Below are 12335 nucleotides of genomic sequence, written 5' to 3'. Positions count from 1 at the left end.
GGGAAATTGCACACAGATCTGGACTGCTGTTACTCTGTCTTCAGTTTGTCTAGTTAATTTTGCTTTATTTTTGTTGTTTGGATACTGCAGGTGAAAATACATTTTCAGTTGCTGTTCTTTCTCTGCTTATTCATGCTGCAACTGTAGTATTTCCTGAGATGGCTTTCATTAATTCATTGTTTACCGGAATCCACTTTTTCTCTGGGGTTTATATCACAGATGCTGGGGATATTGGGATACTGATCTTGTGTTCCTTTTTGAGGAAAGTGTTGATTATATCTGTACAGTAAAATAAAGCAAGGTTGAGGGCTGGTGTTGGAATGCTAGGAGAAAGGGCTGTCATTGAACCCATCTGCATGGTGTCACAGAGGACCTGGGGATTTTTCACTTTGGGCTGCACATCCATGTCTGTGTGGTTTTGGGTTGTGTGTGTACTGGATGCCCCTGGGCTGTGGGGTGAGGTTTTGAAGTTCTTCATGGTACAAAGGCCTTGGAGGTCTGTGGACACTACCTTTGACATCATGTCATCCAAACTGCCCATTGGAAATGGTCTCTGATGCACCCCGTCATTCAGAACAGGCCAGACCTGTGCCAGGGCAGCTGCTAAGGAAGAAGCAGTGTGAAAATTGTGGATCCTAGGCCTGAGCTCATTTCCTAGCCCTGTTTTATTTACCCATAGAGGTATATGAACGTTGAGTTTTGTTGTTAATATTTTTTGTGTCATGACCCTTCTGCATTCAGTGTGTTACTTCACACCAGGAAGGCTCCTCACCACTGTTGAGACCTTTTCTCTGGTTCTAGATTGAGGAAAGAAGATTGCTTAACTCTTTCCTCCCTCCTCTTGAATTAAAAGGACAGTAAATGCTGACCATCAAGATCTGTTACAATCACTTCTCCCATTTCCTCCCAGTTCAGAACCTCTACCTCTGCTTTAAGACCTCAAATCTGTTTTAGTTTCTCAAGCCTCCTCTTAGTTGCTAAGAGGTCAGGACTGTGTGGGATTCAAGGTAGAGGCTTTGGGGTTGCTGTCCTGAGGAGGATCCTCTTTAAGGCTGCGCTGATCACACTGGCAGAAAGCAGATCATGTTTTTCATGCAGCTTCCTCTACTGTGCTCACAGAAAACAGAAGTCTTCCAACCTTGCTGAAGTCTTGCACCCCAGCTTTTTAACTGACTTCTGTGTGTTGCTCATCTCTAGTGGTGTTTTGTCAATCTGGAAATAGAATCCGCAGCCAAAATTCAAGCGATTCTAGTTAGCAGGAGAGCTCTGTTTGAATTGAGAGTATGTTACCGCTATGTCTTGACATAAGGCATATGTGCTTCTTGAAAGCAGAAAGCTCTTGATTTCCAGGATCATATCCTCTGGCATAGGTATCAAATATTAATTTGATCAAATCCAGGAACCAATTAAGATTTTGTGAGGTCTATGCTAGCTTAGTTAAGCAAAGCAGCTTTATAGGTAGCAGAAGAAGTAAAAAAGTTATGTCTGAGATTAATGTTCTTTGGTTTGTGGTTAATTTTCCCTTAAAACTTAACTATGGAAAATAGTATTAGAAGTTACCAATGTTACCAATTGTCTTTATCTGTCTTCTGCAGAGCTGCTCACTCACGTAGGGTATTTTGACGTGACTAGTCGTTTCTGGACTGACTTCTTACCAATTATTGTGATGCTTTTCTGATGGAGTTCTTAAAGGGGTGTCCATAAAGGAACAAAGTTGGCTTGTGGAAATGTGTAGGCCTGCCAAACTAATTTTGCTACACCATGTTAATGTATCCATCTTTAAATTTGTTTGCTTTTCCTGAGAATAGGAGTGATTTCTACTAAGGCATATCTGAAGACTTCAGGCTATGATTCCATCCCTATATGAGTTGCATTCTGATTCCTTTATTGCTAGTAGGATTAAAGACTTTTTGGTCACAGTCTGAATTTCTGCCTCCAGACAAAATGTAAAGTATATTTGGCTACAGATTTTTGACAGGACAGAATGCCTACTTGAGATTTTATGATTGTTAGGAGTTTAACTTTGGAAATTAGAACTCTGAAATATGATTAATTAAAACACTTTATTTTAGAATACTGTGGCATATTAGCTTCACTGGAAAAAACAACAACAAAACAATATTACAGTAATAGTTATTTGCCTGTATGACATGAATTCCTGAAATCTCAAAGCTGAGAGATGTTTTTAATATGAGAGATGTAACTTTTTCCTAAGGGGACTAGCAGGTATCTTATACAGGCTCTGAGCTGAAGGGAAGACATGCAGGTTCCCTCAGGAACCGTGCTAAGATCTGTTAAGATCAGGAAAATACTTGGTGATGCTTAATGAGGTGTAATGTCCTGCTTTTAAGCACTGTGAACTTGAGATTTCTATCTCCATTTTGAAAACAAGACAGCTTTTGACATTGACATTTGACAAGTCATTGCATCTTTGCTTCTTCCAGTATAGCTGGAAACAAAACATGTTCTTTTTTGGACTGTGAGAAGAAGATCCCAGCTTTTCAGAGCTGTGAAATACAGGAAGGAGTTTTGAGTTCAGATTTACTGATCTGGATGCCTTGTAGCTTTACTTGAGACTCAGGGGAGTTGATCAGTGATGGAGATTTTCTTTCTGCTACAAGAAATATGGGCACTTTTATGCTGAAGTTGAGAGATGGGAGAGAAGCTCTGAGGGCAGCTTAATCTTTTCATGCTTGTTATTTTAGCATATTTTTATAAATTGTGTGGAGTTTCTTAAGACTACACCTGGCTCTCCTGTAACTCCACTTGCAAAAAACAAAGCAAAACAAAACAAAATGCCGAATTACCCCTTGACCCTTCCCCTACAACAGAAATATTTTTACAGATTCTCTTGTCATTGCAGGAATTGTTACTTTGCCTTCAGCTGATCACAAGTTAACATCACTTGCGCTAACGTGGCTCCTTAATTAGAAACTCACTGTCCTGTATGTGTGTGACACATTGTGTTTGCTGTAGTATAAGTAAAGCAGTATTTAAATACCTACAAGAATAGCCAATACAAGGATTTGAAAGAAACCATAATAGTAATAGCTATGTTTTTGTTAGAGTGAGGGATGAGTTTCCATACTGATCCTTGAACCATCATTGGAATGTCAGGGATTTTAGGTCTCTGCCTGGCCCTCAGTCTTCTAAAAATAAAGAGAAAGACAGTAAGGAGTCAGTAAGCTTTTTTTTTTTTTTTTTTCTTTTTTTCTCCTGTTAATACCTTTTTAATGCTGTATTTTGTAATTTCTGGGTGGGATAAAATACAGTGTAACACTTTCTTTTGTCAGTAGTGAACGAAAAGGCATTTTGTGTTTAACTAGATGCTATGCATAATCTTTGTGCTATCTTCATGAATGGCTTGCAGTAGAAGTCTCAGCTGGTGAGGGCTGCTTGCTTGGATTTATCTCTGTGCTTGTCCAGCAAAGCAGAGTATTCTGCTGGTGGATCTGTTCCATTAAGTTCACATTCCAGGTCTTCATGACCAAGAATGACATTTATTTGTAGAACAAGAGCCGTGAGTTCTTCTTTTTCCTTCCGCAGGACAAGCAGGAGGACTTAAAGAAGACTATTTTGGAGGGCATAGAGACGGGCAAGCATCAGGTGAGGTTGGCCTTTGATGCTTGTAAGCTGCAGCTTCAGGATACACGCTGAAGAGATAAGCATGGCTTTAAGGCATTTAAATTTCTTAAATTCTTCTTAAAGACTTGCTGTGTAGACTAGAAACGCCTTCTTTGTGCTGCATTTTCTTCTTCTGTTGGGTTTTCTGAAACCCTGCTTAAAAAAAATCCAAGGTAACTCAAACTTCATGTACATGTAGCAGGTTATCTCGTTGACTCTATTAGCTCATATAGCTGTGATAAACTTATCGCAATGTTTGTTTTCCCTCTTCAGATGTTTTCTTTGAACTAGAGGCGTAGTTGAGTTCTTACCTGCCCAAGTCACTGGTTTGCTTTGTGCCTTCAGGAGGTTGTCTGGGGCGATTAGGTTGGTGGCAGCTGGTGTACTGTCTTTTGATAGGAGTTAAATCTCGAAAATTAGTGGCATATAAATGAGAACTGCACTACTTGGTGGCTGTCATCACTAATTTTGTGTAAATCATTTTGCTTAAAATAACAAATTTAGCCATTAGTTGTTGAATATCCTCTTAGGAATTCACTATTCACTAAGGGGGGACACTGTTGTGGACTAGAGGCTTGTCAAAAAACTGAAGAGAGCAGTGGGGCTTTACTTAAAAAGTCATTTTGTTCTGAATCTCTTAAATAACATTACATTGGGAAGCAAACTCAGAAGTATTCCAGTGAATACATGCAACCCAAAGAGAGTAGTTTAATAAAATTAAATAAAAAATTCTATTAAAATGTAGCTAATCTTGGAAGTGAATAGAATGGGACTTGAAGTCAAGAATAAAAGTGTTATCATTGATAATTATTAGGTTTTGATTATTTGATTATAGGATAATTATGCTTTTGATTGTATTGCTTTTTGTCTGGAAGGGAAATACTTATTACTGTCTGGATCGTCATCTACTTCTGGGGTTCTGGTGAAAAAGGTGCAAGTAATGTAAACTCTTACTTTGGGGAATTCTCTCACGTTCCCCTCTCTTCCTATATGATATCCAAACCTACAGAAAATTACACTCAAGCCTTCCTTCTGTTTGGATTGACTGAGCTATTCTCTGCATGTAGTCACCTGCTTTTCTGGTCAGGGCTGGCTTAGGTCTTTTTTTATACAGAATTACTCAGGAGTTGGTCAGTGAAGAAAAGATGCAGAATATTGTGATGATTGCTATAGTGTAGATAGCAGGGAAAACTGTCCTTGGTGATAAGTTCTTTGCTAGTTCTTGCCCTGACAAAATGAGTGTTTGCACTTCCTCCTTGTATAAGCAGAAAATACAAATACAGCAAAGCGGATGTGGGATGTTGTTGGCCAACTTTTATGTTCCCTATCTTAATCTTGACCGAGTTTCTACTGCAGCATGAAAAAAGTTTTGAAATTTTTGGTGATTTCAGCTGAAAGAAAGGATGCAAGTAGACAAAGACAGTACATTGCCTTAACTTTTGACTTTGATTTGTTCTAGATGTTTAAGTTGATGCTAATTTATTGGCTTTTATTAGAGCTCAATGTAGTCTTGCAGTCATAGAATTAGCTTTTTAAAAAAAGTGAAAAAAGCATTTCTGTCTTCTGATATGACAGTTTTATAGTATTCTTTTATAACTTTGGAAAATTTATAGCAGATGGGCACACAAATGTTTTAGCTTGGCTGGACTGAAGATGTGTAAGATCATAAAAGAGATGATCTGAGGCAGTGCAACTTTTCCAAAAATCATACCTGGCCAATCTGATGACCTTCTGTAATGGAGTGACAGAATCGGTGGACAAAGGAAGGGCAACTAATTTTGTCTACTTGGCCTGTCTGCAAGGTCTTTGACAAGTGGTCAATGATAGTGGTCCTATACTGCTTTCTTACCGCTAAATTGGAGAGAGATGGATTTGAAAGATGAAGGTAAATTTGATGGATGATTGTAGCCAGAGAGTTGAGGTCAATAGCTCTATGTCCCAAGTAAAAGCCAGTGACAAGTAGTGTTCCCCAAGGGTCCATCAATGACATAGACAGTGGGATCAAGTGTACCCTCAGCTGACGATGCTAAGCTGAGCGGCATAGTTGATACAACTGAGCAAAAGGAGGTATGGCCATCAGGGCGAGAAAGGGGATTGTCCTCCTGTCTTCTGCCCTTATGAGGCCCCATCTGAGGTACAGCATCCAGGCCTGGGGTCCCCAGCACAGGAAAAACATGGAGCTGTTGGAGGAGGGCCCTGGGGATGCTCAGAGGGCTGTAGCACCTCTCCCATGAGGAAAGGCTGAGGCAGCTGGGCTTCTCAGCTTGGAGAAGAGAAGGCTTCAGAGGGAGCCTGTTGTGGCCTTCTAGTACTTGTGGGGATTTTATAAGCAGGAGAGAAACTTTTAACGTGGTCTAATAGTGATAAGAGAGAGGGGCTTTAAACTATGCATAAAAGAGGGAAGATTCAGGCTAGATGTTAGGAGGAAATTCTTTACTCAGGGGAGGTGACGCATTAACACTGGCTGCCCAGAGAACTTGTGGAGCCTATTCTCTACATACAGCCCTCCTGGGGTTTTATTCAGCAGAGAGGAAGGGAGACACACAGAGGCAGGCACCCGAATGAGATCTCAGTTACGTTGATCCAGGCCTTGCAGCTTTACGAGCACAGAACATGCAGCACAGTAGCTCATTAGCCTCTCCACGCTGTCAGCTTCTCCAACCCAGACAACAGCACACTGCTCTGGCTCACAAGTTTTACAAAGCCTTTTCTTCCTGGAGGAAGCTGTTGCTGGCTTCAGACAAACAACCCATGGCTCCTAAGAGCATGTATCCAGAGAGGATTTTCCAGGAAGGACCACAATTCAGTACGGTTCTGTGCTTTTACAGCTCTCAAATGGGTTACAGCATTAAAGTCCATTTTAACACCAGTACTCAATAAGGAAGAAAAACAAAACATCATGAAAGAAAAAAAGAACTTTAACAAGAGAGTTGGTTGTCCTCTGCTACTCTGCTCTCACGAGGCTCCATAGGGAGTACTGTGTCCAAGCCCAGGGAGCTTTTGAAGTAGGTCTATAGGAGGCCGTAAAGGTGCTCAGACCTCCTCTTCTGTGAATAAAGACTGAGCTTGTCTAAATACCCATTGCGGATTACAAGAACCTCACTAGGGTGTGCAGAAATGCAGAAGGCTAAGGAACTGAAGTTTTCTTAAGATGCCGAGAACAGGAAGAACAGATATTTGAGCAGTAAGCGTAACCACAGGGAAGACACAAGCACACAGGTAATGTCAAGGCAGAGATTCTCAATAGCTGTTGTCTCTGTCTCTAGCAGCATAGCTGGACCACAGGTCACAGGATTGAGTAGCACACCAGTGTGTGTTGATTCACCAGTAGTGGTGGAGGGTCTGGCATGCAGCCTCTGGCAGGGGTTCAGCCCATGTAAATCACAGCTGCAGACAGATCCATTCCAGGGTGTTAAGAGAATTGTTGCAAGGCCACTATTTCTAATACAGGTCCAGTGTTTTGGCTTGCCTGGGCTGCAGTAAGAGAAGAGGAATTGTCTGTGGATAAAGACTGGGGGAAGGCCTGTAGGGGCAATGTCTTGTTGGAGGTCTGTTATAGACTGCCTAATCAGGATGAAGAGATGGATGAGGCATTATGTGAGCAGCTTGCAGAAGTCGTGCAGTCACCAGCACTCATTCTCATGGGAGACTTCAACTTCCCTGATATATGTTGGAAATATAATACAGCACAGAGGAAGCAGTCCAAGAATTTTCTAGAGCGTGTGGAAGATAGCTTCCTTATACAGCTGGTAGGAGAGCCTACCAGTGGTGGTGCCCTGCTAGACCTGCTCTTTGCTAGCAGAGAAGGACTGGTAGGAGAAATGAAGGTTGGGGACCATCTTGGGCAGAATGACCATGAAATTGTAGAATTCTCTATTCTTGGTGATGTCAGAAGGGTGACTGGCAAAACTGTTATCTTGAACTTCAAGAGGGTGGATTTTGACCTGTTCAGGACGCTTGTAGCACGGGTCCCTTGGGAATTGCTCCTTAAGGGTAAAGGTGTCCAGGAAGCCTAGACGCTCCTCAAGATGGAAGTCTTAAGGCACAAGAACAGGCTGTTCCTGAGTGCCGTAAAGCAAGCCATAGGGGATGAAGTGTGGATGGTGTGGATGAACCGGGAGCTATTGTTGAGTCTCTGGAAGAAAAAGAGAGTCTGCGTCCTCTGGAAGAAGGGACAGGCTGCTTGGGGTGATTACAAGCAAGTTGCTAAGGTATGCAGGGATGAAGTTAGGAGGACAAAAGCCCAACTTGAACGCAGATTGGCCACTGCAGTAAAAGAAAATAAGAAATCCTTTTACAAATATATCAATGGTAAGAGAAGAACCAAGGAGAATTTCCATCTTTTACTTGATGTAACGGGGAATGTGACCACTGAGGATAAGGAGAAGACTGAGGTCCTTAATGCCTTCTTTACATCTGCCTTTAATAGGCAGATCACTTATCCTCAGGGCACTTTACGCCATGATCTGGAAGTCTGGGATGCTACGCAGAATACACCCCCCATGATTCAGGTGGAGGCGGTTAGAGAGCTCCTCCTCCTTCTAGACTGTCACAAGTCCATGGGACCGGACGGGCTTTATCGTAGGGTGCTGAGGGAGCTGGCAGGGGTGATTGCTGAGCCGCTCTCTGCCATCCACCAGCGCTCCTGGTTAACTGGTGAGGTCTCAGAGGATTGGGGGCTTGCTGATGTGACTCCCCTCTACAAGAAGGGCCATGAAGAGAATCTGGGGAACTACAGGCCTGTCAGCCTGACCTCGGTACCAGGGAAAATTATGGAGCAAATCATCTTGGGTGAGATCACACGTGTGTGGCATCCAAGATCCCAGCCAGCACGGGTTCATGAAAGGCAGGTCGTGCCTGACCAACCTCATCTCCTTCTACAACTGGGTGACCAGCCTGATAGATGAGGGAAAGGCTGTTGATGTAGTGTACTTGCACTTCAGCAAAGCCTTTGATCACAGTATTCTCCTGGGGAAACTGGCCTGGACAAGTCTACCCTTCTTTGGGTAAGGAACTGGATGGAGGGCCGTGCCCAGCAGGTTAATGGAGCTAAGTCCAGCTGATGACCCGTTTCAAGTGGTGTCCCCCAGGGGTCGGTACTGGAGCCCATCCTGTTTAATATCTTTATTGATGACCTAGATGAGGGCATCGAGTGCACCCTCAGTAAGTTTGCAGATGGCACCAAGCTGGAAGGTGGTGTCGATCTGCCTGAGGGTAGGGCGGCCCTTCAGAGGGGTTTAGACAGGCTGGACTGCTGGGTTGAGGTGAATGGGATGAGGTTGAACAAGGCCGAGTGCCGGGTCCTGCACTTTGGCCACAACAACCCCATGCAGCACTATAGGCTTGGGGATGAGTGGCTGGATGAGTGTGAAGAAGAGAAGGACCTGGGGTGTTGGTTGATGCTCAGCTGAACAGGAGCCGACAGTGTGCCCAGGTGGCCAAGAGGGCCATTGCCATCCTGGCCTGCATTAGAAATAGTGTGGCCAGCAGGAGCAGGGAGGTGATCATCCCTCTGTGTTCAGCAATAGTGAGGCCACACCTCGAGTACTGTGTTCAGTTTTGGGCCCCTCACTGCAAGAAAGACATCACCTTGAGGACACATGTTTAATTCATTTTAAGTGAGCAGTCAAATCCACCAAAAATGCTAAATCTGTGAGCCATTCTTCATCTTCCAGGATCTGGCACAAATTTTCCTTTTGATTCCATTGATTTAATTTTACAAAGCGTAAAATCTTTTTTAGCTTTTTACCCTGACTTAAGCCACCTTACTTCAGAAAAGTAAATGACGTTTTCATAATCAGCATCCATATTGTTAAGGAACCCCGGGAATTGGCGATAATTCAGTCCTTCAGTCTTATGACATTTATAACTTTGACGATTTCCACAACATTATTAATTTTTAAAGCTTTCATGCATAAGTTTTCTCAGGGTAGGATGCAGTGGTTTTTCATCAAATATGAATTGCTGGTGGCAATTGTGTCATTTTCTATTAATTCCCTTTTGACCAGCTGTCACCAGGCCCATCAGTAGCTGTACTGGATGTGTTGACTGAAATTCAAGAAAATTGCTTTCATGTCATTTTCACTGCCATTTTTTTCAGTGGCATTGTGTTCTGTTATTCTGCATTCAGAAGTCTTACTGATTAGTTGTTTTTCTGGCAATTTTATTCTGTAGGATATTCTGCTTTTATATTTGTAAATAGCAATATAACTCCCTGTCAGTACCAAATGTTAACTTTCACGCTTGGATGTGTGTGCTATTCTAGGTTTAAATTATGTGTTTAGAGTTTGGCTTCTTGGTTTTAAATTAAAAAAGACAACAACATAAAACCCCAAGTTTTCTATTGTTTTTGTTGTATTATCAACCAGACTGAATGAAGAAGAGCACAAATTCAGACTCAGAGAAGACAGTATTCTCTTACTTTGTTGCAGTGGAGTAGTCAATATGTGTTAGTCAGCATTCTTTGTAGTATTGATCATGTCCACCTGACAGGTAGATTTTCTGACTCTAATTTCTCTAATACAGCTGTCTTGAACCACATCTTTCCATTGTCAGAAGCTTTTTAAATCAGAAAATTGTTATTGGTCTGTCCTTTGTTATTTTGTGCCATCTGTGAAGCTGAAGTCATCCTTTTGTCACTCTTGAGTTTTCTTTTCAAGTCCTTTTATTCAGAGACTTTATGACCTGAAATGAAGGATCCATCAAAGAAAAGCAATAGAGGCAGTTGTCTAACTTTTATTGCTAATCGTGTTCCGTGTGTCATAAAAAGGTTTTCTGCAGTTTGGACGTTATTTCAATTCTGAAATCTCATCTACTGCATTAGTTCTCAGAACTGCTACGTGATGGTTACTTGTGTACTTTGCAGTGTTTGCTGATAAGTGTTTGCTCATCTCTGAGGAAGAAATGAGATGTTATTGTTCTCAAGTGTGTTATGTGTTCAAATGCTAAAATAAAAACACATATATACAGGGGAACTTACTTATGTGACTAACAGTAGAGATGCAGTTCTTATGCCTTTTGGCAGTGTGCGTCAGTAGTTAAGGTATAAGGAAAATTAATTCCAGTCAGTTAAGAAGATGGGTGGATCTTCAGAGACTGATGGTTCCGGTCCCATCACAAGGTCGTTTGTGAACTGAAACGTTAGAGATTTTACCCATTTACACAACACTGTTATTTCTCTTACAACAGGAACATGAATCTGAAGGGGGGAGAACCCCACTAATGAAGGCTGCACGAGCTGGTCATTTATGCACTGTGCAATTCCTTATTAGCAAAGGTAAAATATTTTAAAAATTGGTATTAAAACTTAAAATATAAAATGACAGATAATTCAGCATTTGTCATCGTGTAGGTTAGTCTTATGTATATATGAGCCCTTGTTAGGCTGTTAGGGATTTTCTGTATTTCATTTTGTATATGATAAAAACAAAGCACAGAATATTTTGCTGTTTTTTTTTTTTTTTCCCCAACTCTTTTGTAAAGATCAAGAAGTAGTTTTGGAGTATGGCAAATATATTCAGGTTCACAAAAAAAGCCAAAGTAAAGAATACTCACACTTCCCCGGAAAAAAATCAAACCATCATCCTCAAGGGTCTGCCTGGAACAACAGAAAAAACACCATGCAGTAGTACTGATAAGAGGTTAGAGTGAGTGCCTTTTAGTGCACCTTCTCTTATGACTTATGAGGCCCACTATTACTGTGTCATTTCTATGTTGTTGAGATAGTGACAGTTCTGTATGCAAGCCAATAGTGTATTTAAAATTTCTTGCTTTTACCCCAGAATTATGTATGAATTTAGATTATTGGAAGAAAAATGTTGTCCTTATTCCAGAAAATATTCCAGCACCTGTTGATATTTTAGTAAAAATATCCTTGTGTTTAATTCTTGGATTTTTTTTTCTCTCTGCAGGTGCCAACGTCAATAGGGCTACAGCTAATAATGACCACACAGTGGTGTCCCTGGCATGTGCAGGAGGCCACTTGGCAGTTGTTGAGCTCCTTCTGGCTCATGGCGCAGATCCTACTCATCGACTCAAGGTATTGACTTGAAAGTGCTTGTTTATTTTGGGTACTTCATGTACTAAAACAACCACGTGGTTGATTTAGTGTATTAAAAAGTGTGCAATTTTAAATGGACTAATTCATGTTTTGCATGCCATAGAGCAGAATCCATCTTCTGACTTATTTCCAATTTCTTAATTCAGGATGGTTCAACAATGCTCATTGAAGCTGCCAAAGGAGGACATACAAATGTTGTTTCTTACTTGCTGGATTACCCAAACAATGTTTTGCCAGTTCCTTCAGCAGACTTGTCTCAGCTCACACCTCCATCTCAGGATCAGACTCAGGTATTTTAAACACCACAATGACTGTTTCAAATAAAAGTTTCCTTTGGAGGAGGAAAAGAATGTATGTTTGAAAGTAGCAGCGTGAGAAAGTTGATTGGAATTGTCTGCAGTGCATGAACTGTCTTGTATTCTCATCCTTAAGCAGGCTAGTCCCAAACCTAATCTCAAAAGTGTATTGCTTTTTTGCATTTGCTAAGTATTTTGTTTTACAGTTCTGAACCACTATGAAAATGCATCTTAAGTTTTCCTGCTGGTTCTGGTTGTTATAAGAAAGAGACTGTACTGTGTAAATTTATTGCTCACCATGTTGTTTGAGAGGTACTTTCCAATGCAGTTAGCTGATTAAAAAGCTAAAAATGTTA

At 41.3% G+C, this 12335-nt stretch overlaps 1 protein-coding gene across 15 annotated transcripts in view; it reads left to right on the top strand.

The window, feature by feature from the left end:
- Window positions 1-12335, top strand: part of ANKHD1 (ankyrin repeat and KH domain containing 1) — a 104561-nt gene that overhangs the window by 47423 nt on the left and 44803 nt on the right. For 11 of the 15 annotated variants that reach the window (XM_048960122.1, XM_048960127.1, XM_048960121.1 and 8 more), the window contains 4 exons: window positions 3547-3606; window positions 10813-10900; window positions 11535-11662; window positions 11830-11973. In XM_048960122.1, the coding sequence (XP_048816079.1) occupies window positions 3547-3606; window positions 10813-10900; window positions 11535-11662; window positions 11830-11973 (420 nt within the window). Of the gene's footprint in view, window positions 1-3546; window positions 3624-10812; window positions 10901-11534; window positions 11663-11829; window positions 11974-12335 lie in introns of those variants that run through there. The other 4 variants (XM_048960123.1, XM_048960131.1, XM_048960132.1 and 1 more) reach the window with 2 other exon arrangements.

This window comes from Lagopus muta, chromosome 14, assembly GCF_023343835.1.
Source record: "Lagopus muta isolate bLagMut1 chromosome 14, bLagMut1 primary, whole genome shotgun sequence".
Lineage (NCBI taxonomy): Eukaryota > Metazoa > Chordata > Aves > Galliformes > Phasianidae > Lagopus > Lagopus muta.
Note: the sequence above shows the minus strand (reverse complement) of the source record. Positions and strands in the feature narration are given on the sequence as shown.